The 25,945-nt window shown below is 45.8% G+C and overlaps 1 protein-coding gene across 5 annotated transcripts in view; it reads left to right on the top strand.

Annotated features, from left to right (window-relative positions):
- The window catches only part of Rprd1b (regulation of nuclear pre-mRNA domain containing 1B), a 47,362-nt gene extending 22,848 nt beyond the window's left edge, over nt 1-24,514 (top strand). For 3 of the 5 annotated variants that reach the window (XM_006984132.4, XM_006984131.4, XM_076571084.1), the window contains exons 5-7: nt 791-917; nt 6,093-6,268; nt 22,094-24,514. In XM_006984132.4, coding sequence (XP_006984194.1) covers nt 791-917; nt 6,093-6,268; nt 22,094-22,243 — 453 coding nt within the window. In that variant the 3' untranslated portion in view covers nt 22,244-24,514. Of the gene's footprint in view, nt 1-790; nt 918-6,092; nt 6,269-17,040; nt 17,137-22,093 lie in introns of all 5 variants that reach the window. The other 2 variants (XM_016002652.3, XM_076571083.1) reach the window with 1 other exon arrangement.
- Nucleotides 24,515-25,945: the final 1,431 nt, after the last annotated feature.

A 25,945-nucleotide genomic window follows, 5' to 3' on the forward strand; every position in this document is an offset into this window, starting at 1 on the left:
GAGACTGCCTCTTGTCATCCTCACTGTATTCTACGTGGATATGGTCAGGACGTGGTAACTAGGAAGTGTGTGTATATGTTGTGTAGTGTTAAAACGATGGATTAGACAGGATTAAGTAATAGCAATGTTAGGCCCTATCTTTGCATCTAAGACCTTTAAAGGGGAGGAATTTGAATTGTCAACTTTCAGGGTGATCTGACTGTCGCCACAGCTGGCTGTTCTTGGGTCACTGTGCTCTGCCACTTAGCAGCACTCTGTGCTTTCTCAGGGTTTGGTGAAGCCCCTTTGATAGACACAGAATATGCTTTTCTTGTTTTAACTCCTAATGAGTTAATTCATTTGACATTTAATATTAGTGGTGATCTTTTCTTTGTAAAGCAAACTCTAGAAAGAATTTAATCAACCAACACCCACCTGTTCAACATCTGGTATTTATGTCTTTTTTCTATATTATAGACTGTTTCATACTGTAACAGTGCTTCACTTGAAATTAAGCAGCATGAACTAGAGTCCATATTTTTAAGGTGCCAAAAATATGCCCTTTAATTAAAAAAAAATAGAGTTCTATAGAGATTTATTTATGTGTATAGACTTAGAACAATTAACTTTTTGTCCTTTAGAATCCATATCATTTCCATCCACAAAGTCCTGCTCCTAACAACAGTTGTTTGTGTGACTTTTGACCTGTTTTTAATATTAAGAATGGCTGTTTTTATAATTTGCCTCTAGCTAATTTTCTTTAACCCCATTATGTCTTAATGGATTATATATTTGTCTTTGCCTTTTATAGACTGAGGAGTTAATCAAAGCGTTGCAGGATCTGGAAAATGCTGCATCGGGGGATGCTACTGTTCGACAGAAGATTGCTTCCCTGCCCCAGGAAGTACAGGATGTGTCACTGCTGGAAAAAATAACAGGTAAGAAAGTTGTTAGGTGAAAGACAGGGAAGAAGGGGCCATTTGTAGTCATGCTCTATCCTAGGCGGAGAGAGACTTTCTGTGTGCTCTGCCATCTTGGCATGTGAAGACATTCAGCATGCTGAACAAGAAGGTTCTTGGAGGGGCTGGACAGGGAGCTCCACAGGAAGAGTCCTTCCTGCTCCTGCAGGGGACCTGGGTTCTATTTCAGACACCGACATTGGGCAGCTAACAAGACCTTCAACTCCAGCTCAGGGAATCTGATGTACTCTTTTGGCCTCCATGGACACTTACACACATATGACGTACTTACATGCACTCATACATATTAGTAAAAATAATACAAATAAATCTTGGGGCTGGAGAGATGGCTCAGTGGTTAAGAGCTCTTACTGCCCTTTCATAGGACCTGAGTATGGTTCCCAGCACCCACATGGTAGCACAACCACCCGTAACTCCAGTTCAGGGGCATCTGATGCTGTCTTCTGACCTCTTTGGGCATCAGACATACAAGTGATGTACTTACATGCATGTAGGCAAGCACTTACATGTAAGCATTTACAAATAAAAAACAAACAAAAATCTTAAATAAATGGATAAAAGTAAACCACAACAAAGGAAGCCTTTGAAACAGAATGAGTAGTGATCTGAATAGTTACAGCAGAAATGCTGGGGTGTCATAATCGGCCACCCTCTAAATAACACAATGTGGTGCAAATTGTATATGTATAGCACACTGGAGGCCAGGAAGGAATGAACCCTTTGCTAAGAGGAAAAAAGGTGTATGGTATACAGGTGTGTTGTTTACTGCACTGCACACTGACAAGCTTGAAGGTGATTCAGTGCTAAGAATTCTAGGTGTGCTGTTGAGCTCATCACAATCACCCTTGGTTAAATAGAGGAATGGACACTGTTCTTGCTTTCTGCATAAACAGTTGAAGAAGGGAGTCAAGTATGAGCAAATTTTTTAAAGAGCGTGTTCTGTGCCTGGCACTCTATGCCTCGTGATAGTCTTTGAAGAAGTGTATTCTCATATATAAGAAAGGATTGAGACGTTGCTAAGTTAGATATCTTGGCCAAGATCCCACATGCAGTGGATTTGGGGATTCCAACCTAGGCTGCATATTGAATGGTCTTCTCACTGCAAAAGCCCAATACTTTCATCCCATTCTCTCCAGGTCATTTTCCCTCCAGCCCCTTGAGCTGGCTACTTCTCTGGCTTTGTCCATGTTCATGTGAAGGAAGTCAAAGTTACTGAAGCCATAACTTCCTTCAGTTGGGATATCTTTGAGGTTCACTGTATAGCAGATGTTCCTGGTGTCAGATCCATAGCCTGTCAAGGATAAAATGTTAAGAAGGAGGAGACAGAGTTAGTGGGCAGTGAATCGCTGAAGGAGATAAAGGTGATCAGGGAAAGCTTTCTGCTATGGGAATCTTTGAGCCTCCCCTCTTTTGGGTCTGTATTTTCCTACCTCCTCTGTGAAGCCTCTCCCAAGCCCTTATTGAAAATGCTGGTCCTCTCACTCCCATTGCCCTACTCCTCTGTAGTTCTGATCTTCAGCTGATGAACAATACAGTACTGTGCATGACTTCCCTTCCTGTAGGAGCCCAGACTTGAAGGCAGAGAGTGTTTCTTGTCTTTTGTCCCCTGCTGTCTGAAAACCAAGGCACATGGGAGGAGCTCAGATATTTTCTAGGTGATTTGTAGTCAGACTTTGCTTTGGGCTGCCAGCTTACAAATAATGATCTGGAGACTTATTATTAGTTGTGAAAGTTCAGCCTTAGCTTAGGCTTGTCCCACTAGCTCTTATAACTTAAATTAACCCATTTATTTTAATCTACGTTCTGTTGCATGCCTTGTTACCTCTTCTCTCCATACTGTTAATGCTGCTTCCTCCAAGTCTCATTGTTGACTCCACCCTTCTTTTTCCCAGAGTCCTTTCTGTCTTCCGGGACTTCCGGAAGTCCCGCCTAACCTCTTCCTAGCTATCGACTGTTCAGCTTTTTATTACACCAATCACAGCAATCTATTTTCACACAGTGACTAGAAGGTTGTGCCCTGAGAATTTGGAAGGCTGATTGCTGATTGGGGTGAACTTGCTGACAAAGGAGAGAGGGACTACAGGGACTGTAAGGGCCTCTTGAGTTTGCTGTTGAGGAGAGCGGGGAAGTGAGGTAATAGCTCGTAGGGAGACAGCTACAGGTTCCCTCCTGTGCTGTTGGTGTGCTTAAGAAAGGAGAGAAATGGAGGAGACAGGGGGAACTTGGGGACTACCAGAAACTGAGTGTTTGAGTGAGTCACCCGGGAATGCAGGATTCCTGAGCCCAGGAGGAGGACTGGCCTCAGGTGGAGGACTGGCCTCAGGAGGAGGACTGGCCTCAGGAGGAGGACTGGCCTCAGGAGGAGGACTGGCCTCAGGAGGAGGACTGGCCTCAGGAGGAGGACTGACCTCAGGAGGAGGACTCCTCAGGAAGCTCACCACGGCATAGGGAGGGCGGGCCAGAGCACAGCCATAGTCAGCTCCAGGCAAGATCTGCTTCTGCATTTGGACTGCAGTTTTTGTGTAACACCCCCTGCCTTTTAATTGAAAATATTTTTTATGATATATTCTGATCACAGTTTCCCCTCTCTCACCCCTTCTCAGATCCTCCCCATTTCTCCACCCATCAATTCCACGCCTTCTTTTTCTCTTCAGAAAGCAAACAGGCAAATAAAAGAGCAAATAAACCACAATTTAAAAAAGAAAAAAGCCTAAGAAACACACATACACACATAAACAAAACATATAAAAACAGAAAATCAGAAACCATGAGCGTATATGTATATATGTATTCCAAACAAAGCATTACAGGACAAAACATCTAAAGTACCATTGCGTTCATCTTGTGTTAGCCTTCTGCTGCTGGGCATGAGTCCTGTCTTTAAATGTGGTTTGTATGTCCAGTGAGACTCTAATTGGAAAAAACTAATCTTTCCTTTTCAAGCATTTGACACTTGGAGATAGTTAGGAATGGGGGCTCCTGTCCACTTCCACTCTCAGCACTGAGACCCCATCTGGCTTGGACCTGTGCAGGTCCAGTGCATGCTACCACAGTCTCTGGGTTCATTTGTGCATCAGTCCTGTTGTGTTTGGAAGACACTGTTTCCTTGGTGTCCTCCATCACCACTGACTCTTATAACCTCAGGGTTCCCTGAGCCCTAAGAGAAGGGGTTTGATGAAGACATCCCATTTAGGCCTGGGTGTTCCAAAGCTCTCTCAGTACACTGTCCAGTTGTGGGTCTCTATTAGTTCTGCAGGAGGAAGCTTCACTGATGATGGTTGAGCAAGACACTGACCTGATTCCCAGCCAGTGTGCCTTTGTGTAACTCTTGAGTGATTAAAAAGCTGTTTCTGGGTTCCAGTTACTTGTGTAAATGACCTGCTTTTCTTATACAAGTTCTTGAGGGTGAGAATTGATTCTTTTTTATCTTAAATCTTAAAAATTAGTATTTCCTTGACATTTTTTGCCCCAGGCACTCTAGCAATTACTGTTGTAAAGCGATCAGTAGTCAAGGACTGACAGCGTCACGCAGTCACTCAGGCTTGTTCCTAGGCCGCATCTCCAGTCGAGACTGCGTTGGTCCCTGCTCTCTGTCGTAGGCCCTCTTCCCACTTGTTTTGCTCACTCTTTCCTAAGTATGTGTTCTCTAACCCAAGGAGGGAGGAAAGCCTGGTCTTGGCCATCAGACCCAGTTGGGGAGCCCTCAGCAGCTCGTTTCCTGGTGTTCACGGAGGCGAGTAAGACCAGATAGCTGTACTGTGCTAGAAATTCCTCAATTCCATTGCCTCGAAGAATGCCGAGAGCCCCAGATTTGTGTCACTGGGTTGTCTATGTAACTGCTGGCTGGCAGCTCTGGTGCCCTTTGCTTCAAAGCATCAACCTGCTATTTTCATCCAAAAGACCTTTTTGCTTTTATTTATTTTTAATATTTTTTATTTATGTGTATGTGTGTGCCTGCATGGATTTATGTGCACCATATATATACAGATGCCGAGATTGCTTTGGATCCTCCAGAAGTGGAGTTAGAGGTGATTGTGAGCTACTTGATATGGGTGTTGGGAACCAAATCAAGTTCTCTATGACAGCAATAAGTGCTCTTAACTACTGAGCCATTTCTCCAGCCCCCAAAAGACCTTTTAAAGCAAGATGCACATGTTTAAACTTATGCCCTCACCACACAGTTGCAGCAGTTCTTTGTGGATCTGAATCCTTTTGTCTCTGCTCATTTGCTACAGCAGCCTTTGTTTAGCACTACTCTCTAAGAATCCCCTTCCTTAGAATTCAGGGCTTACTCTTCTCTCCCCAAAGCATGGGTGACAGGCCATTATTAGGACATGAAATCATGGTCAATGATGACCCACACTTTAAAAATACAACACAAATTTTTTGCACATGTAAGAAAAAGATGTTTCCCTCTTCCTTCCCTTCCTTTTTCTTTTTTCTTTTAGAATCTTGCTGTGTAACCCAGCTTACTTGGAATTTCTTCCAGTCCTCCTACAAGTGTGACCTACCATACATGGCTTCTTATTTGTATTTTTATGAACTTTCCACTGAGGATCATGTTCAGATACATTCGAAAGGCCTTTCCTCCTTTTCAGACCCTGTATTTTGCAAGCGTAGGAGAAAAGCTCATTCTCAGGTGTCAGGCTCTTTCTCTAGTGAACAGAGGCCTGCAGATCAGCTTCTGAGACCACGTCCTGAGCCTCTCAGACAACTTCTGTTTTCTCTCAGTCTCTCCACACCCAAGACGTGAGTGCCTGCTTTGTCACTTCAAAGCAGTGGACAGAGTGTTCTTAATGCGGTAACAGAAGAAAAAGCACGTCGTCTCAGAGGCTAGGGAAATCATTTCACAGATGACCCTAAATACCTGTATGCTGGTTTGGTTTGGAGAGCTTCTCCTGGAAGCGCTTTTCAGGCTGCCAGCTTTCCTGCCCCATCCCGTTGCCTCACTTCAGGCAATTCAGAAATGTGTCTTGTTGACAGAGTTGGCACCTTTGGATTCTTGGCTAGCCAGCATTGTTGGTTCACAGGTTCTGGTTTATTTTTGGACTCTGTGAACCTTCTCTCAGGAATGTTTACAATCATACCTATGTGATTTGTATGTTGTCTGTTTCTGCTCTTATTTGTACTCAGACAAAGAGGCAGCTGAACGTCTTTCAAAAACAGTAGATGAAGCATGTCTGTTACTAGCGGAATATAACGGGCGCCTGGCAGCGGAACTGGAAGACCGGCGCCAGCTGGCTCGGATGCTGGTGGAGTACACCCAGAACCAGAAGGAGGTTTTGTCAGAAAAAGAGAAAAAGCTAGAAGTGAGTACATTGCAGAGCAGACCCCAACTGCCTGGATTGCCCTTCCTACAGCCCATTTTATTCCTGGATTAACCTTTTTTTTTTTTTTAATCTTTTGAAAATGAGATAGCAGCATCCATCAGATAACTGTAATTACTGGAGCCTAGTTAAGGGTTGAAGTCACGTTTTTACATGTCCAGGAAAGAAAAACTCACATTGTGAAAACAGTGGCCTCTGAGTCACAGCATTTAGGACCTTAAGGTTGCTTCAGTTTAGTGTTGCAGTTGAAAAATTGTAAGTTGAGCTGCAGAAGGGTCAGCAAAACTAAAGGGTATTTAATTGGTTTTATTTGGGAATCTGAGTTGTTTTCAAGGTTTATTTCTGACATATACACGTGCTTGCCAGTAAGTCACCTGCCTAGTAGCTCTTCCTGTACATATTCTACAAGTTCAGTCATGTTATGTAGCCTGATTCAGACTGTGGGCAGGAGCCCCTTTTTCCAGCACTGAGAGCATGTGTCTCAGTGTCTCTAGCAAGAAAGGATTTAGAATCATCCCCTCACCATCTGCTTCCTAACTCAGTTTATCTCCTTGTTCCTAGGGAGCTGAGACAGTGGTGTGGCTGTTGGGGTTCTGTCTGCCTTCCATTGTTAGATTTTGTTTCTTAGGAGTTTCTGCTCTCTGTGTTTCTAGGATGGGAATAGGGGTCTGAGTTAGAGAATAAGTCATAATGATCACAAGAAACACCTCACGAAGCCGCTCCGTAAATAAGGGAGTGGAAGACCTCCCTTCTTCCACTAGGGAGGGAGCACTGAGCTAGCTCTAATGATTGTCGCATTGATCATTCTCTGGTCAGCTGACTAGAGAGGGAATGCCCTGTCCTTACCTGCAATGATTATGGGAACTCTAATAGCTAGAGGTGCTGGGGACTTGAAAGGCCTAGCCAGCGTGAGTGGAAGGTAGGAGACAGCTGAGCAGTAGTGTGGCTTTCTTGTAGATTCAGCACTGACCAGAACTCCTTAAAGGCAACTCCATCAGCAATAGCAGACGGCCATTTATCTGAAGTGCTCATCTTTCACCGAGGAAGCATTTCAGCACTGTACCTTGGGACTAATAAGAGATTGTAATTAATGATTCTGGTTGTAAGTCATCATGCCATCTGTTGAACTGCCCCTTGGCGACACATTAAGGGCTTTCTCTGATCTGTCAGACATTGATTATCATGAGCAGCTGTTGTTGGGTGGAACGCGGCAAGCCACCATAGAGGACAGTCTTTGAGAGGAGACTGTTGGGAGAGCCTGTTAACTCTTTGTTGTCTCTTCCCCAGCTGCAGTTAGCTGTCTGTTTCATAGGGCCGTCTGCACAACAAGTAGCTTGCTGGATGCCCCAGGCGGTTATGAGGCACAGAAGGTCAGAGGTCAGGCCACTCTGGAGCTTTGCAGCCCCACTGTTGCTCTTTCAGAGTGGCCTGGCGTTGGGACCCAGCACTTGAGGAGGCAGTCGGAGGAACCCGGTGCTGTGCTGCAAGGCAGTCAGAACCAAGAGTTCTGTCCCAAACCATGTCAGCAAGCCAACTGGACAAGAACATTCACTGGGAAAATAAAATGAAGTTTGCTGCATTTTACAAAGCAGATGACTCGGTAAACTGTAGGAGGCTGATGGGTGGTGTTAGCTCTTTATTCGTGCTCGCTAAACACATCAACAGCCTGCTCTTCTGGATCTAGAGTTTTCTCTCACCCCTTGTAATAGGCAGATCTTCATTCTGTCCTGGTGGGGATGGTAATAGCCAGTGTGCAGCTGCAGCGAAGCCTCAGTGCTGCAGCCCCTCCACCTTCCTCTTGTATTGGTTGGTCCTCAACACTGCCAGACCAGAAGGCTGTTAAATCTTGTTTGGAAACCTTTCGTTGCCTTCAGTGTGTAAAGGCAGTTGATAGACTTGTGGGTGTATAGGTGTTTTCTTGGGAGTCTTTCCCCACAGCTCAAATTTGTTAACGCTTAAGGTTTTTTTTTTGTGTATGTTATTTGTTAATTTTGTATTTTCCTTTAGATAGCAAGCATCTTTCTTCTCTTTCATTGAGAACTTTATGGTGAGTGTCTAGTAGCTTCTGGGTCAGAGTCTAGAGGGGAGGAGGACCCATTCTGGCTCACAGAAGGAAATTGCATTTCAAGGAAATCAGTCTGGTGTCAGCAGCATAGGGAAACCAAATGAGTTAAGACAGTTGACAGTTCTGGTTGTGGTTTAAGATAATCCCTGGTAAGAAATAAAGCCTTTTTGTAAAAGGAAATGGTAATTAAAGGAAAGAAACACGTTTATAAAAAGGGAGCAGCCAGAGGCTTCTCAGGAGCAAAGGGTTTCCCTGATGTCCAGAAGCCTGCTTACTCTCCTCAATGACTTGCCCTCCCGCGAGAGAACTGTAGAAAGAAGCAAGGGGTTAAAGGGCAGTGTGAGAAAGCTTAGAGGAAGGAGAATCTTCCAGCTCATCACATCGCACTGAAACAGACCAAGAAAAATCTTGTTATGAATATTAATTCCATCAGATGTTTATTAAGGATGTACACAAAATATCAAATGCATGAGCTGTTTTGGAACACCAGACACCTCCAGCTGGTCTCCTGAAATCTGGTAGACACTATGTATGCTCTTTGGCTGCTGTCATGGCACTAGGGATATATTTGTTCTTCAGAAAGTGCTTGTTCTTTGACTCAGATTCCTCAGTGGAAGTCACCTTTTCCTAGAAAGAGACTTCTCGCTAGGTTCCGTTAAGTGGTTGACCAGATTTGATGTGCTGTCCAGCTGCAGAGAAATCTGGTAAAGGTGACTGGGGTAAAGAAGGCTGTGGAAGGAACCAGTGTTACTAACAGTTCAGAAGCCAAGCTACAGTGTGGAGCCTAAAGCTAGGCTGGCTCACAAAGGTGAGAGCCAAAGGCTCACCAGAACAGCTCTAGACATCACTTCTCAGAACAAAGGGGACTTTGTTTCTTGCTGACAGAGGTGACTCTTAGGCCAAGCAACGGCTTAAAGCTCCCAAGCTTTAGTCTGAACAGGTTGTTCAGCGTTCCTGTCTTGTCACTTGGGATGAAAAGTGGTGTGCATATGTTCATCAGAGCCACCAGGATAAGGAGGGAAGGAGGGAGAGGAGAGAAGCCACTGGTACAAGCTTTAAAGAAAGAGAAAAGGAAAGGGCCAGGTGCCTGCAGCCTCACCTCCTAGCACAGCAGCTTCGTGCACTGAGGCACGTGTGTGTCCGTGGTCTAGGCTGACAGAGGTGGCTATGGTACACAAAGACTGCCAAACAGGAGAGGGCTAGGTTTAAAAATGTGTGCCACCATTACCTGGTGTCAGCTGCTCCACTTTCTGCTGCCACCACTAATGCACAGGCCTCAGTTTCTCCACATCCTTGACAATACTTACCACTTCTTGCTTCTATCCAACCTAGAGAATGTGAGCTTGTACCTGTGGTGATTGATTTGTGTTTCCCAGAGGAGCAGTGGCAGTGAGCATCTTTCCTTGCTCCATGACCGTTTGTTGTCAGTGTTGGAAGTGTGTCTGTTCAGGTCCCTTTGTCCACTTTCAAGTTGGGCTGTTTGCACTTTGAGTCTCCAGAATTGTTTATGTATTTGGATAGCTGTGTTCTTACCAGATAAGATTTGCAAATATCTTCTCCTGTTCTGAAAGTTGTTTGTATTTAATGAGTTCCAATTGTACTCTTCATTTTTCCTTGTTGCTCTTGTTTTGGGTGTTGTATCTAAGAACTCATTGCCCATTGCTAAGACATGAAGGTTTCTCCTTTGGTTTTTAGGAGTTTTGGTGTCTTGAACTCTTACATTCAGGTTGTCATCAATTCTGAGTTAGTTATATATGTGGTGTGAGGTAGGGAACCAATTCCTGTTGCGTGTAGATGTCTATTTGCCCAGCAGCATTTATTGAAGTGACTGTTCCTTCCTGCAACTGAATGTGTGACACCCTTGTCAAAACACAATTGGCTGTAGATGAACTCTGTATGTCCCATGATGGTACCTCACTTTTGGCATGTAGCTCTGTAGGAAGTTTGAAAGTGAGAAGCATAAGTCTTCAGTCTGTTTTCTTTTCTTTCCTTCTTTCTTTCTTTTTTGGCTTTTTGAGACAGGGCTTCTCTGTGTAACAGTTCTGGCTGTCCTGGATCTCGCTTTGTAGACCAGACTGGCCTCTAACTCACAGAGATCCACCTGCCTCTGCCTCCCGAGTGCTAAGATTAGAGGCATGTGCCACCACGCCTGGCCTGTTTTCTTTTTTTTTCCCTGTGTTGTTTTGTGTAAAACCTCTTAAAATTCCATATGAATTTAAGAATTTCCCATCATAATTTCAACTTCTGCAAAAGAAAAAAAGAGCCATTTGAATTTTACTGTCAGCTGCATTTAATCCTTATTGGTGGTGGGACCTTGTTTTTTTGGTCTGTAAACAAGAGCTAGATGGCCTTGCATTAAGCCTGCTGTAATCTCTGCTGCAGAATTTTAATAAGCATACCAGAGTGTCACTTACTGATGTGGTTGGCACTTTGAAAGCCCTGTCTAGGCACCATAAGTCTCCTTGGCACACACTGAGGGTAGAAATGTCACTGCTCATCTCTAGAAGGCATGCATATGTATCCTCAGCAAAGCTCCCAGGGCTGTGGGTGTCTATTTAACAGGATGTGGTATGATTTCGAATTGGTGAAGAAACTCAGACCTGGAGGGAACTAGCCGCAGGGCAGGAATAGAACCCAGGACACACACATCTCATAACTTTCCATTCAGGTTTGTAATGCTTGGTTTTTGAGACTTCATTCCAAAAGAAAAACAGCAGGAAGACATCTTACTCTTCTCTAAGAGCAGCTAGAGTTGAGTCATTTAGACAATCTCCAAAGCATCTTGTTGTGGAGCAGTGATACCCTATGCAGGGGAGTGGCTGTGATGGCGGCAAGCATTCCCAGAGTGGTCTGTGAGTATTTGAGAATCACTCTGCTCCCTATGCACACCGTCTGGTGGCAGGGGAGAAATGAACTGCGGGTGTTACTGTTTCTCTACCTCTTCTGGCCTGTAATGAACCCTTAAGAATTTGACTTCAGACAACACAGCTAGGAGCACAGACTGTGTAGAATCCAGCACTGCCGTGTGACTCTTGTATTTCTGTGTACTACAGGTTTTAACAACTCGAGAAATTCCTTGGCTCCAGCCTAGGGGCTTCTGAACCACACTGATGGCCTGTTGGTTTTGGCAGCCTCTCTTCCTCCTCTTCAGGGTGCAGATGTTTAGAAACATTTGTTTCAACCATGGGACAAACAGTAGGTGGAGATAGAGAGCTCCCCTTTGTCAGCTTTGAAATACATTCTTCCTCCTTCCCACAGGATCAAAGTCACTATCTTATCTCACTGTCCCTTACAGTAAATGCAGGCAGTCTAATCCTTGTTTTTCATAAAAGAATTAAGCTTGAGGTTTATATGAGGAGCTCAAGGTCATAGTGTCAGTACATGATCTCCTGGTCCTAGTGAACGTGACTCGAGCTGGCCCACATGGAGCATGTCAGAATAGCCAAGTTGCCTGAGACAGACTCAAGCTGACCCCACCTGTCTGCCCTTGTAGCACACAGCTCTGTCCTCACTAGGCCAGCTTTATCGCCTCTAAGGGCAGTTAGAACAGTTACTGAAGGGTGATCACGGGGTCTAGTACCTAGATTCTTTCTGTAGTAGGCTGTGGCTTGCTCCCTGCCTTGTTAGGGGCCTTTCCCCCCCCCCCTCTCTTCATGGTTCCCTCCAATCTCTGTGGACTCCTGTTGAGTTGATATTTGGGGTTCCATGAGTGACATGGAACTAGACATTGGGGTATTGGATTCCTCTTAATCCTTTCACTTGGCTAGCCCTTATAGTATAGGCCAGATTTATATACAGAGCAGCTGTCTAGCAGGATGTGAGTGGTGTGTGTGTGAGTGCGAGTATATGTGTTGCTCGGAGTGAGCCCAGGACCTCACTTATGCTGGGCAAGTGCTGGGCCCTGAGCTGCACCCCCAGCCCATTGTTGGAGCTGCCTTCTGAGCAGCCTTGGTGAGTTTTTGCTGGTGTAGATGGCACATATGTGTGTGCAGGTGCAAACTGGCTCTGTCGCTCCCCCAATTCCTGTCTGGTACTCAGCCCTTCTTACACTCCAAATACTCTGTTTTTTCTTTCTTTTTTTTTTCTGATTGCAAAAATAGTAAATCAGAGGAAACAGATAATGCATGTAAAGAAAGAATCATAATTTCATTAGTTTATACTCTACAAAGAATTTGTGTTAATTTTTGTCTAGTTGCTTTATTTTTCTTTTTTTTGTGAAAGTTAAAATGGAGAGCCAAGCATGGTGGAACACACCTGTAATTCTAACAGTGAGAGAAGGTTGAGGCAGGAGAATCTTAAGTTGCAGGCCCGTGCCAGCCTGGGTTGTACGTGGGGAGGCATTTCTCCCTAAGAGAAACATTGGAAATAAGGGGTGATGTTTAGAGTTTTTTAATCTTGGTTTTTACTTTGCATAATTACTTTCCTTGCTAACAGAAGCTGTGAGCAGTTTGGATACCTGTGGTCCCTTGTGAGCACTGCTCTCAATGCCTCTTTATTTCAGCCTGCACCTTCTCTGCCGACTCAGTGTTGGGATGGTTGTCCTCTAGATTTCTAGAGGTGTCCGTGTGGTGTCTGTGCCTTTGTGCACACTGAAGAGGGTTTGTTTCAGTGTCTTCCCCAACTGCACTCCTGTCTTAGGAGCTCTCGCTCTCTTCCAAAACCTCCAGGTACAGCTCTCCCCAAGTAAGGGGAGTCTTTGTGAAGGAGTTTAATTAGACAAAGCGGGCTGTCTTCTGGCTTTTAAATGAACATGTTTACATTTGCGACAGCTGTGGGAAGATGACAGATACTTGTAACACTGACTTGAGTGAGCAGAATTGAAGAGCAGGGTTCAGATGGCAGACATTTGAGCTATGGAAGCTAACTGCTGCAGTAAGTGTGTGCTATTTTAGTCTTGGTGACTGTCCTGCTGCTGCTAAGCTGGGCCTCTACTCCCACTTCAGACTGGTGCTCTGGAGAGGGGAAAACTGGAGGATGGTTGTATGCTCTGCAGTCTCAGAAGTTACGTCTCTGTAATGACAAGTGTACGTGGCTAGAATACCAGCATTCAAAAGGCTGAGGCAGGAGGATTGTGATATGAGTTCAAGGCCAGCCTGCACTATATAATGATTTACCTTTTTTTTTAAGTAAGGGAAGGAATAGATGGCTCAGTGGTCAGAATGTGGACTGCCCTCGCAGAGGACCCAAGTTTGTGTCCCAGCACCTACATTGGGTGCTCAAAGCCACCTGTAAGTGGCTGGAGAGATGGCTCAGCAGTTAAGAACACTTCCTGTTCTTTGAGAGGACCCAAACAGGTCCTGGCAGCTCATAACTGTCTGTAATGCCAGTTCCAGCAGACACTCGGTCTAGCTTCCCAGGGCACCTGCACTCATGTGTACCCCCCCATATACATATAATTTAATAATTAAATTTAAAAATTAAAAAAATAACCTGCCTGTAGCTCCAGCTCCAGGGGATCTGACACCTTCTTTAGGCCTACTTGGCAACAGCATTCATATACATGTGCGCGTGCGCATACACACACACACACACACACACACACACACACACACACACACACTTTTAAAAATAAATAAACTAGTTCATAACAGAAGGTAGGGCTTAAAACAAAGTCAGAAACAGTCTTTTTGTGTAGGGCAACAACTTCCTGGTTACTCCAAGGAGTAAAAATGAAATTCAGGATGGTTTCGTGTACCATCAGGTACTAGCCAGGTCACTGTGGCTTTGTCTACCTCCTTGTTTGCTCATTTCCTCTTTTAGGTCCTTTATCTTAAAGCGCTCTTTGGAGAAAGTGTGGTTAGCTCTCTTTTCTTAGTTTAGCATGCACAGTAACTTTGTAAATTTCAACACAGCAAAATTACACAGCAAGGAAGGCCTCTGAGCGCCCTTGAGACCAGCACAGTGGTCATGAGTGAGCAGGTCCAGTTCTCCACACTGTCCCTGGTGGCTGCTTTCTTCACAGAGTTCACTTCTGCGGGGCAGAGTCTGGCTGGGAGCTGTTTCTGTAGAGACTCCGCCCGCCCCACTGTGCTCCTGTGCTGGGAGCTGCATGGCCTCTTCCAGGCCTTCCCTGGCTGGCTGTCTCCACCTCTGCTGTCACCTCCCTGCTGTGGCCTGACTTTCTGATTACTTGTTGTGGCCCTATAATCCGTTATTCAACCAGCAACCCTCCCATGTTTTCAAAATGCAGCTCTAAGCAGACCATTCCCTACCTAATCATTTAAGTGGCTTCTTGTTGCCTCTGAAATGATCCAAATCACAATTTCCCCCAACCCCTGCCATGGCCTGCCCTCTCCCCCCATCACTCATGGCTTGCCTTCCCCCTTCCCCACCAGCCTGATACTTGCCCATGCTGATCTCTCATCTCTGGCTTTCTGTAGCTTATTTCCTCCACCTGCTTGGGATACTTCTCCTTTACTTTGCACTATTTCCCCTTACCTGTTAGTCTCTGCTCATCATCTGTGGTAGTTTGAATGTCATTGGCTCCCATAAGCTCATAGGGAGTGGCACTATTAGAAGACGGAGCCTTGTTGGAAAAAGTGTGTTACTGTGGGGGTGGGCTTTGAGGTCTCCTATGCTCAAGCTACACCCAGTGTCAATTCACTTCCTGTCGCCTCTGGATCAGGATGTAGAATTTCAGCTCCTCTCCTGCACTATGTCTACCTGCATGCTGCCATGTCCCACCATGATGACAGTGAACTAACCCTCTGAACTGTAAGTCACCCCATTAAATGTTTTCCTTTATAAGAGCCACAGTGATCATGGTGTCTCTTCACAGCAATAGAACCCTGACTAAGACTTCATCTATCTGTACCTCATTGCCTCTTTGGTCAGCATGCCTTCAGACCCCACCCTGTAAAGCCAAGTGTCCTCCCTGTGCATGTTGCCTCTGCTTCCACCTTATCCTTCAGAGCTCTCCATCCCTTGTGGACTCGTAGTTATTCTCCTGTATGTCTAAATCCTGGCTGTATCACCATTCTCATACCTCTCGCCCCCTTTAGCTCAGCAATCAGGGCTAGTTACAGCTTGATGAATTTCTTAGAATTCTAAGCTTTGGCAGGGAACTTCCTCTATTCTTAGGGTGTTCCTATGAGGTCTGGGCTTACTTTGTAGACCAGTTCCTTCCTCTCTCCAGGCTTTTAGATGCATGGATCTGGGTGTGATGTCACTTAACTGAACCCCCCCCCCCCCAATTTTAGAGGCAGGCCTTTAGAGAAGAAAGGATGCCTCTGGTCAAATGGCCTTTCATACTCTCAAGGCAGTTCTGGTAAGTTTGCTTGACTGTAAGGACAGTTGAATGGTTTGTGAGAAGAGGATTTTGTATTTCATTAATAATTCTTTTTCTTCAAATCTACATGTCTCTTAACATATAAATCAGGAAGATTAAATATTGCTCATAAATGGAAACTAGGAGGGCTAGTTGTTCTTTTCTCCTCAGATCTGTTAATTCAGACTAGGTTTGTCCAAGCCTCCTAGCCACCCCCAGTTGCCATTCCTATTAAAGGCTTATAATCACATGAATTGGAAAATGGAGGCAGGAGCATCAGGAGTTCAAAGTCATCCTTAGATATATAGCAAGGGCTAGCCTGAGCTACATAAAACTCTATCTTCAAAAAAAACTTAGCATTTTGATTTTACTGATATTATATATTATGAAGGGTCCCATTGCACAATCGCCTGCATTTTGAAGGACCCAGGAGTCGTCAATATTTTTTACAGATTTCTATGAAGTTATTATAGTATGTGGGTTTTTTAACCTCTGAGGATTGAGTTTAAATGTGGGACCTTGAACATGAGGCACTCAGCCGTTGAGCTGTGTCTCCAGCCCTCTTTGTATGTTTTTAATTTTGAGACAGGGTTTTAGTAAGTTACTCAGACTGACCTTGAACTTAATTTGTAGTTCGAGCTAGCCTTGGATTTGTGATCCTCTTGTTTCAGCCTCCCAAGTATCTGGGATTAAAGGCCTGATACCACTAACTGTGACTTTAAATTGCGAATGTTTAGTTTTATCACCACATTAAAATTAGAAAGAATTGCCTTATCCTAAAATTAATTTTATTTTTGTCCTTTACAGTGTTCTTAATGTATGTATAGGCATATAACTTTGTATTCTTCCTTCATTCATGCAAATCCCTGTCAGACTTTTTTTTTTTTTCATTATTTTCTTTTTTATGGGTATGCATGTTTTGTCTGCATGTATATCTGTGCATCATGTGCATGCCTGGTGCCCACAGTGGCCAGAAGAGGGTGTCAGATTCTCTGAAATAGAGTTACAGATGGTTGTGAGCCACGATGTTGGTGCTAGGAATTGAATCCAGGTCCTCTGGAAGAGCAACAAGTGCTCTCACCTCCAAGCCTCTCTCTAGCCCTAAGACTGGGGGTTTTATGGTGATAGTAGAAACTTGAGGGTTGCCAGGGGAAAAGAAGCACCCAGACAAAGTTTGTATGTTCCAGTGTTTAAGAAACTCCCTGCCATGTGACAGAAAGATGCTCGGATGGATGGATGGATGGTGGATGGATGGATGGATGGATGGGGGTTCAAAGGCGTTCCTCTGGTGGCCATCTTGCCATTTGTCCTTTTGGAAGGTTTTGTGTGCACTTTTATCATTGGCTTTAGTAATGAAGCTGACCAGGCCCCAGGCGCGGGGGATGCAGCCACAATTTCTCCTTTTCCTTGTATCTTCCCCAGCATCTTACTCAGCAGCTCCAGCTCTGCTGTGGCTCCCAGAGTGTATCGTTTTGAAATGTGGTAACTGCCCTGGAGCTGGCTGGGAGAGAGGTACAGGTTAGTGATGATTTTTGTTCCACATGGATCTTTGACAGAAAATTTAAAGCAGCATTCTTATGTCGAATATAAAGACATACATGCATTCTCCTGGCCGGATGGATGGTTGAGTAGAGCTGCTTACTAAGGCTGTGATTGTAAGTGCAGGTCATGTGAGCCATAATGGAGGCTAAGCCTTCTGGTGCCATGGGAGGACATGGGTTAGGTTAAATCATATCCAGGTAAAAGTTTACTTCCTTTTTTCTTTTTCCATTTCCTGGTGCTGGGATTAGAGCCAAGGCTTTGTGCATGCTAGGCAAGTATTCTACCACAGAGCCTCAAAGGCCAGTTTCTCCTGTAACAGAGTGGCTCTTGGAGTTAAGCTTGGTCTGGTGCCTCATTTATTTAAAGCAAGGCCCTTCATCAACTGTGTTGTGCATGATACTCCTTCATGATTCTTACCTTGGAGGAACCGTGTCCTTCTGTTCCATAGCACAGCCAAATGTGATAAAGGAGACAGCCATGGGGCCTCATTGCTACTTTTCAGCAACTCAGGCCTGCCCAATCTTCATACTAATGTAAACAGTGCAGCCAGGGAGAGAATGAGCTTGAGAATGCTCGCATTCTGATCCGCATTTCTTACATGAGTTGCTAGAGGAAACACTTATAATTCTGTTTGTTTCAAAAATGGAATTCCTGTAGAAAGGTCACTGAGCTGTCAGCCCTGTCATTTTTAACCCCTTATCCCAGGGCTCATCTGCAGCATGTCAGGTCTGGCTTACTGCCCTGGCCATAAAAGGCAAAGAATGTGGAAAGCCCTGCTCCCTCAGCACTTCATCCCCTGTGCCATGTGCTCGAGTTCACAGTGTCAGCCAGGGATGTTAATGCCCTTTCTCCTGGAGTTTGTGGCTGTGAGGCAAGACTCCAAAGCTTTGTCAGGAGCATAAATCCTAGGCATTATCTCAGAACACACCTTAGGCTGCCTACATGTGAAACATTTCTTGGCAGCCACAGAAACCCTGGAAGCTTATCATAGCCCCTGGGTTTTGACTCAGGTGGTGGCTGTAGGTTAGGTGTGACTTGACTGATGTTTGGTGGGCAGGCTGGCCGCAATAGCTGGGGCTGAAGTGTGCCCGAGTGGGAGGACAGGGTAGGGCTTTGGAGTTTGCCTTGGCTTCTTGGGGGAGGGGGGTACATGTAAAGGAAGAGGGTAGCAAAGGCCTGGGAGTTGTGTCTAGGAGGAAGCTGCAGGAGAGAACACAGCTGTCAGGGCACTGCAGAAGCAGCATCCTGGGGTGTGCATGGTGTGGCTCCTAATTTCTCAATAGCCTAGACCAAGCAGGGAGGCATGGGTGGTAGGTCAGGCTCACACACAAGCACCGAGTCTCTAAACAACTAGCCTGTGCTTCCGTCCGCGCCCTGTTAGAGTGGCTCTTGTGCTAAAGAGAAGAGGAAAGCTCCACCTTCTGGAGTCATTTCACTTCAGTGGGCCTCTTCATAGGGAGCTGGTCTGAGTGCTGTCGGAGCCACTGTGCTGTGGCTGTGAAGAGACACCCTGACCACGGCAGCTCTTAAGAGAGAAAGCGTTAATTGGAGACTTGCTCACATTTTCAGAGGCTTAGTCCATTGTCATCTTATCAGGGAACATGGGGGCACATGACGCCGGAGCAGTAGCCGAGCGCTATCTCCTAATCCGCAGGCAGAGAGAGAACTGGGCATGGTGTGGGCTTTTTAAACCTCAAAGCCCACCCCAGTGACACACTTCCCCCACAAGGCCACACCTACTCCAACAAGACCACATTTCCTAGTCCTTCTCAAGTAGTGCCACTCCTTGGTGACCAAGCATTCAAATATATGAGCCTGTGGGGCCATTCTTATTCAAATCACCACAGGTGGCTTTGTGGAAGTGGGCAGGAGTTGCCAGGGGCACTTTTTTTCCAAGGGAGTCTTTTAGCAACAGCTTAAGGACCACACACTGCCAGGAGGAAAGGCTGGCTTGTACGCTGTGAAGTGAGATTCTTAGAGTTCCTGAGCACTTGTTGTCCCTGCTCAGAACCTGAGAAAACTGAGAAGGCAGCTAGTGGCGGGGGGTGGGGGGTGGGCGGCACTGTCCTGCCTGGGGAGCATCAGAACAGAATTGGAAGTGTGGGCTGAAGTTGCACTTGGGCTAGTTTTGCTTGGGCTTGTTCTTGAATGTTTTGTTAGTACATGATAGCATTTATAGTTGACTTTATTTGGAAAGCCCGACTCTTCACATCTGCTCAGTGACCTGTAAGACAACAGCTACAGCTTGACCTGGTCACCTGTCAGTCACTAAGCTGGATCCTTCTGTGGGGCCCTTATTCTAAGGCAGTCAGCAGTCTTGACTTGTGTTTGGGAACTCAGAGGCTATCCCTGCTCACCCTGTTGATTATTTAAACCTCTTGACCTGCTAGGTCTTTGATTTGTTCTGCTTTTGAGACAGGATCTCTCTGTTGCCCAGATTGGCCTTAAGTTTGTGATCCTCTTGCCTCAGCCTTCCAAGTGCTGTGATTAGTAAATGCATCATGTCCAGAAAAAGACCATTGGCTTGATGCCTTTGACAAATGTCACTTAAGTGTTGGTGCAAGCAAAGGGAGGGGACCTTGGCCTTGGAGAGCCCATGCTTGAAGGTAGCTTCCATTGCAGGAGTGAAAGTGCTACCTGAAGTCAAGTTTGAAGAAGATTTCTATACCCATGTTTGTTCTTTGTGAACTGTACTGGGCACTGTGGGGTGTGGTGGGTGTGGAGTGAGAGGCATATAGGTCCAGAGCTTTCCGGTTTGATGGAAGAGTCTTCATTAATAGTTGACGTAAGCCCTTAAGCTTGCCTCCCTAGTGTACCTAGGTATTTGGCATTGAAGATCTGAGAATTACTGCTGCCTGTGGTGATGCACGCTTTTAATCCCAGCACTCAGAAGGCAGAGGCAGGTGGATCTCTGAGTTTGAGGCTGGCCTGGTCTACACAGTGAGTTCCAGGAAAGCAAGAGCTATATAGTGAGACTCTGTCTTGAACTCACCTACCCCTGCCCCCCAAAGAACTGAGAATTAAAGGAAGAGCTTCGTGGTAAAGGCTATGTCTGCACTTTGGGAAGAAGGAAACATGTCTTAAACAGGATGGTACAGGCAAAAACATGCTAACCCCTGACCCCTGAGTCTTAACCAGTACTGTGTGTGAGGCTCCTCTAAGAAAGTCTTCAAGCAGCATGGGCCCGGCCTCAGGAACTTCCTTATTCTTAGAAAATGCATTGTGGGGGAAAAATAAGCCTCTAAGAGTCTCTAAGCCTCAGACCCCACATAGCCCAGTGGTTTCCCATATAGATGTATCAGAGGTATTTGTGAGTGGAGGACAGAAAAAACTGTCCTGTTTCTCTCACTGGGAATCATAGTGTACAGGACTGTGGAAGTCTGATGTGACTGAGGTGAGTGAACATGCAGCAGCTTCTGGGATCTGCTCACCCAGCATGGGAGGTCTGTAGAGCAAAGGTTTGGGGGGGGACGACACCTCTTCCCTAGGCACTAAGTAGATTTTCTGAGGCAGGTGGAGCTCAGCCAGTAGGTAGAGGGGCAGAAGCAGCCTTTGCTAGGACCAAGAGAAGCGGGGGCGGGGGGAGGGGGAGTCCTGAGGGAATAGACTATATGGACAGTGGTCTGTGCAGAGGGGCCAGGAAGGGGAGAATGAGTTTGGAATCAGTGACAATCAAATGCTTTGGGCACTGAGCAGTTGTGGGGATGGTGGGGCAGGCACATTGTACTGTAACTGGAAGCTTTTCTGTTTCCCGCCTGGCCCTACAGCAGCTTATAAAATAATCACTCAGAGGCTTAATATTAATTACAAACTGTTTGGCCTATGGCTCAGTCTTATTGCTAGCCAGCTATTACATCTTAAATTAACCCATTTCTATTCATCTGTGTGTCACCACATGTCTCGTGGCTTTTCCTGTGTTCCATTACATCTTGTTCCTCTGGCAGCTCACAGCGTCTCCCCTGACTCTGCCTTTCTTCTTTCTGTGTCTTTGCTTGGATTTCCCACCCGGCTATAACCTGTCTTGCCATAGGCCAAAGCAGCTTCTTCATTAACCAATAGTAGCAACACATATTCACAACATACAGAAAGACCATCCCACAGCATTGTACCTTATCAGTGGGAGGGTATGGGGGGACTAGACTCTGGAGGTAAGGCTGGCAGCATTCCTAGAGAAACTAGCACAGACTCCTAGGAGGCCCTTTCAAGGATTATGGCAGTAAAGGGGTCTTGGATCCAGGTGGTGACAGGTGGGTATTTTGATCATGTGGAGATCTTGTTTATGAGTGATCAGTCTGCTGTGATCTATAAGCTTTTAACACAAAAATTGTGTAATGTAAATATTTTATAATGATTTGTCTAGCTTTGTTGAGAGCAGTGGTTCTTAACCTTCCTAATGCTGTGATCCTTCAATGCGGTTGTGGTGACCTCCAACCATACAGTTATTTTCATTTCTGCTGTTAAGAATCTTAATGAAGGGCTGGAGAGATGGCTCAGCCATTAAAGGCTAGACTCACAACCAAAAATATAAGAATCTTAATGAAAATATTTTTGGAGATAGGAGTTGTAATCCACATGTTGAGAACCACTGGTGTAGATGAAGCCCTCAAAATCTCAAGAACATGTAAACACCTGTATTTTTATACAACTGTTGAGGACCAGTTAAGAGAATACAAATATGTCACTGCTTTTTACTTCCCAACTTCGTGTGCTGGGCTGGGTGTTCTTCCACAGGCTCTCAGCAGGTTGGCAAACTGGTTGTTTCTTTAAGAAGCTGGCCCTTTGGGTGGGTGGTAGCTGCAGTGTGGTGATAGACCGCAGGAGCAGGGCCTGTCTGTTTGGGGACTGCAGAGCAGTGGGTGGGACTGGCTGACTTGGCCTGTTGGCTAGCCCAGCCGCCTGCACAGTGTAACCCAGTGTCTCCCTTGTCTTCTAGGAGTATAAACAGAAGCTCGCACGAGTAACCCAGGTCCGCAAGGAACTCAAGTCCCACATTCAGAGTTTGCCAGACCTCTCGCTGCTGCCCAACGTCACAGGGGGCTTGGCACCTCTGCCCTCTGCCGGTGACCTCTTCTCAACTGACTAGGACAGGTGTCATGCTCCAGGTTCCCGTGTTTGCCAGAGAAAAGCAGCAAGTCACTGTTGGAGACAGCCGTTTGGCCCTGGCTCCATCTCTTCAGCCAGCATCCGCCTCAGGAATGAAGCAGGGAACCCTGACTTCTCACTCTCCGGCTCCCTCCTGAGCACAGTTCTGAACCGTGCAAATGGACTCAGTTTTGACTCGTGTTTGCTAAGAACACTGATTCTCCCTCCACTCATGTTCTCATGCCCCTGTTGCGTTTCCATTCTTAGCTCCCTCTTACACCCATAAGCCATGAAAATCATGTGTATTTCCGGAAGCTTTCAAGAGAATCTTGCCCCAAGTGACAGCACATGTCATGGAAGAGCCTCTTTCTGAGCTGGGCTTGGCCAGGTTCAGAACAGGCTCCCAGTGAGGGACTCAGGCTCAGGTTGGATCTCCTGGCTACCATCTGCCCACGAGGTTGGCAGCACAGCCGTTAGGCAGTTTGCCAAATTGCTGACCCTTCCTGACCCAACTACTAGAGAAGTGTTGTCAAGGTTAGGTGTGTTTGTTTTTCAAGCAATCTAGAGAATCTAGTAATAAGATTCAAAGCTGACCTGGGACATAAAGTCACAGTACAGGTACAGAGTGACAGGGATCACAAGTCATTTGCCTGGTTTTCCCCACAGCTTTCCCATGCCACACTTCTCAAGGGTCCCCAGTATCAGAACACCTCCCTAAAGCAGGGCCCTCTGGCCTCTGGTGCTGTGAAGGCAGCTGTCCGGGTTGGCATGCCCTCGCCGGTGGAGTCTGGGCTTTTACCCGTCTTTTGGGGACTGGAGTATACACTGACTCCACCATGTGGGCATTCATCCACTGTATGGTGACTAAACTTGATCAGCTTTGCAGATAGGACACTGAGCACACCAGGCACTTCATGCCACTCTGTGCGTCCATGTTCCCATGCAAGGAGAAGAGTATTCATACAAACAACTCACCTCCAGCAGAGGAAGGGAACATAGGGAGACTAATTTGGGGTTCTAATTCCATTATCATGCCAGCTGACATTATGACTGAATGATGTAGTTAGGATTTTTATCTTACGTCTAGTAAAGTTCAGGCATAGACCTGAAAAATCATTCTAATCTGGCAGGCTTATTTTTGACATTGGAAAGGGCAGAAGCCATTTTGCCCTACTAGTGTGATAGGAATTATAACCCGAAGCTGAAGTCCAAAGGCCATAAGAAGGAATTCAGTGAAGGGGGCCTGAGGAGCTTCATTGTTTGGAGTTGCTGTTTTCAGGATCACCCAAACAAGCACACTTTTTTTTACATGTTAAAACAAGCCTGTGTGTCACCAAGTCGGCAGCCAGCAGTCTGGGCAGCCCGCAGTCTGAGAAGCCGTCCCCTGCTGTAAGGTGACAGTGGTGGTACTGAGTTCCCGTTAGAGCCTGGTCTTGTTGGAGCCGTTGTTCTGAGTGCAGGCTGCCGTTCGTTCCCTCGCTCACTCTGCCCGTTGTTCTGTCCACATTGTTTTCCCCAAGGCTACAGGACAGCACTGACTCAGTGAAATCCCAGTCTCTGCTGTGGGACACCTCCCCACACGGGGTGCCACTGGAATGTCACGTGGCCACACCATTTCTCAACACCTTCCTCAGACACTGCTTCTTTCCCACAGCCCCAGACCACAAGAGCTGTAGCAGCTCTTCTCTTCTCACTAGGAGAAAAGACGAGAACATAATGGATTGAGCTCACGGCTGTGTTTTATCCTTCGGCATCTCTGACTAGCAATCAGTGCATAATTCTTACAGCAAGATCAAGAAGTGAACCTGTGGCAATTATGTACATGAATGTGTTGGCCTCCTAACACCTGCTCCAGCAGACTAACTGTGAGCAAGTTGGTTTCGTTTTAATGAAATGCTTCGGTTTTTAACCTTCCTTGTCGTACCCCACCCTCACCCCAGGTCTCCCAGCTGTGTGCTTACTTCCCTTGTTTAATTTAAATGAAACTTCTTGTCCCTGAGAGTTGATCTGGAGGGTGGGGTGGGTGACTTCTGGTTTTGTGTTTATTTAGGACATTCATAGGCCTCAAGGATCTTTCCTTTAGGGTCATATTCCTCAGAAAGTCTTCAGTCTTTCTTTGTTTTTGTTTTTCTTAAAGGATATTTTTAAAGCTTAAATTTGTATATTAATTTAGGACTTTATTTAGAAGTATAGGCTGCCATTGGTGACAGCAGTATATTCTGAAATGTCTCATAGATATATATTTTTGAATAAAGATGGTGTTGTTGAACAACATTATGTGATGTTTCTTCTCCCTGCCTTGTGTAGTGGTTAGTGATCATCCATGGAGAACGCTCTGTCTGCACAGACTCTCCCCCTTGGGGCTGTTAGTGGCACAAACATAAAATAATAAGATGAACTTCTTTTCAGTTCTTTCTTGGAACTTGATTGACCAGTTAGCAGTCCACACTGCAGAGAGAGCCAACTACATTTCATCCTTGTGCAGGAGTGGAGACTGGCAGAGAGCAGCTAGTGACTACCCCCAGCACACCGGCAGCTTGGGAGGTCCTTGGCTGCAGCATTTTCATTCACACTGCCAGGCCTCATGGGAGCTGTTTGATTTGCAGTATGGTGGAGCTGCTGTAGGAAACGTGCAAAATAATCAAAACACCATCTTTTTAAAAGGTTTTCATGGGTTTCCGTTCCAGTGTTGACACCCAGTGGAAGACCTGGTGACTGGGTATTATTGGTTAAAACTCAAAATAATAAAGAAGGCCTTGGAAACAGGGTGCCCTGAAGCAGCCGATGTGTTTGGAAGATGGTTATGATCTTCCTAAGTGATGGTGGTATTACCTCCCAGGTGTGGGCTTACGTTTCTGTCATGATGCAAGAGACTTTAGTAACTATGGTCCATCAAGACTAACTACAGCTAAAGTCCTATTCGTTGCCAGGAAAGTTGAGACTACATATTACCTGCAACCTTTTCCCCCCTTAGATTTTTTTTTTAATGTATGTGAATTTTGCTTACATGTATATATGTGCACCATGTGCATGCCTGGTGATTGTAGAGCCCAGAAGAAGGCATTGGATCCCTTGTGTGCTGGGGATCAAACCTGGGTCCTCTGCAAGAGCTCCAGCGACTCGACTGCCGGCCATCAGTCTAGCTCTTCGCCAATCCTCACCCTATGTTCTGTCTTAATAAAACCTGAGTGTAAAATGTGAATCTCAGTGGATAGGGTCTTCTGTGTCCCAGCTTTCACGATCTTGTTAATTCCTTCACTCCTTCCTATAAATAATATGTCCATAATTCTCTGTTGATTTTAATTAGTACTTGAGACTACAACATGGCTCTGGGTCCTCACAGCTGGAGATGGAGTTGACGAATCTGCCAAAACACTTACCTTGGGAGATTAGAGCCATTAAGTCCATGTGACCTCTCTGGGCTGGGTACCTTCCTCCCAGGGCCTCGGTTTTCTCATCTCTGAGCTGTATGGTACTAGATCGTTCCCAGGCTCTCTGCTCGCCCTGAAAGCGGAGAGTAGTTGTTGCCTGCATCACTTTTGAGAACTCTGGGTAGGATGTCCTGGGATGCCGGTAATAGAATGAAATAAGTGAGTAGAGTCCCAGACCTGCTAGACAGGCTTCCATGACAGACACCTTGGAGATTTGGGTCTACAGGAATGAGGACCAAATGACATTGCCAAGGCCAGGAAGGTGGGTGAGT

Source organism: Peromyscus maniculatus, chromosome 4 (genome assembly GCF_049852395.1).
Source record: "Peromyscus maniculatus bairdii isolate BWxNUB_F1_BW_parent chromosome 4, HU_Pman_BW_mat_3.1, whole genome shotgun sequence".
Lineage (NCBI taxonomy): Eukaryota > Metazoa > Chordata > Mammalia > Rodentia > Cricetidae > Peromyscus > Peromyscus maniculatus.